The 1,570-nt window shown below is 52.5% G+C and overlaps 1 protein-coding gene across 1 annotated transcript in view; it reads right to left on the bottom strand.

Moving 5' to 3' along the window:
- The window catches only part of LOC107101967 (SNF-related serine/threonine-protein kinase-like), a 27,341-nt gene that overhangs the window by 3,284 nt on the left and 22,487 nt on the right, over nucleotides 1–1,570 (bottom strand). Inside the window, 1 exon segment of the mRNA XM_015401068.1 lies at nucleotides 779–968. Within this exon segment, the coding sequence (XP_015256554.1) occupies nucleotides 779–968 (190 nt within the window).

The following is a 1,570-nucleotide window of genomic DNA, read 5'->3' as shown; positions in this document are numbered from 1 at the left end:
GGAGCTAGGAGTGATGTAATGCCATCTTCTAAGTGTTTGTTAGGAACCCCAGCTCTGAACCTGAGTGGTGTTTCATTATTGGGGTTCAGTGCAGGTCAGAGCCTGTATAATAAGGAAAACCAGGTTCAGGCATCAGGATGTCCATCGGTGCACTGGGCACCAGGACACCCTGAACCGGAGGTTGATATTGACTTTGTAGTAGAATCTTCAGACCTTGGGCCGCATGTCTTGAAAACTCAGGTGAAGAGAGGTGGAGCTGTCCATCAATCACCAGCTGGTGGTGAGTTAGATACGCTGGAAGAGGAGGGAGCTGGACGGACCTGGAAGCCCCAAACCAGCAGGATCGGGGCTGCTGGAAATGTCTGGTGGAGACCTCAGGCACGCGTTTAACTCCCACCTCTAGGAGGGATTCTCCCAGACTGTGGGGGAGGCAGAGGAAGTGGAGCCTGTAGGTCTGTGGTGCCTGTCAGGCTCCAGGAGGAGTCCTATTGCACATGGCAGGTTTGTGGGACTCCTGAGGCACCAAGCAGCATGTGAGTAGGACTAACGACGATCCCCCTACATTATGACTGAGTCTTCCATCAGTTTTCAGCTTGGTACTCAGTATCTAGGAGGAAAGTATCAGCTCTCATAGTTGAGGGCACAAAGGTCAAGAGAGACTGGTATTAGTCTCTCTTGACCTTTTTTGGGGGCTGAAATGTTTTTGGCCAACATGTGAAGCTGAAGGAGGACCCTGCTCTGTTGAAGTAAAACTGTGTGAAGAGACGTGTGCGAGAACCTGAGATGAGTCAGTGACTGAAGCGTCCTCCCGTCGGCCCAGGTCCATCACGCCTTTGGGGCGGTGCCCGTTGAGCAGGTTCTCTGCACTGCGCGCTGGGGACTGGGGGCCTCCAGCGTGTGACATGGATGAAGAGGCCAACGTGTCCTCTATGTCCTGATGCATGTCCACTCTGGTCGGCCAGGACTGCCTATGGAGAAGAGACAAACACGCCCCCCCCGTTGAACATGAAGGATGTCAGCTATATGGATGACAGCTGGAAGAGTAGCTGAGAGGATCCTCTAGCCAACCACACCTACAAACATGTGGAGAAGCAGAGATGTCCTCATTAGAGGACGTCCCTCCACCCGCTCAGAGCTGGGTCGGGTCAGATGATGTAGCAAACGCCGTTTTAGGAGCTCTGCGCCACTTGGTGCAAATCTCCCTATATATTATAGCAGGCATTCATGGCTTTGGTTTGGCAGAGGATACGGACGCTGGGCAGCCGGTGGAGATCGTCCAATCATGGCTACCCCGGTCTTAAAGATGGAAAGAGCCCACCGAACCAGAACCAGACCCAACAGGATCAGGCTGGGAGGCCATTAGGATGGATAGACCCTTTGCTGTCTATGCTCTATCATTCTTCTGAAAATGGGATTCCACCTCAATCCCTTCAGGAGACCAACTTTAGAAAATGTAAATGCCCTGATGGCTGGGCTTCATACAGGCCGACAGGCCGTCTGAACTGGTGCCTAGAGAAGGTTCTGTCCCTTCTGGTTAAGCAGGACCAATCAAGATTCCTCCAACTGTATA

Source organism: Cyprinodon variegatus, unplaced genomic scaffold, assembly GCF_000732505.1.
Source record: "Cyprinodon variegatus isolate N-32 unplaced genomic scaffold, C_variegatus-1.0 Scaffold1179, whole genome shotgun sequence".
Lineage (NCBI taxonomy): Eukaryota > Metazoa > Chordata > Actinopteri > Cyprinodontiformes > Cyprinodontidae > Cyprinodon > Cyprinodon variegatus.
Note: the sequence above shows the minus strand (reverse complement) of the source record. Positions and strands in the feature narration are given on the sequence as shown.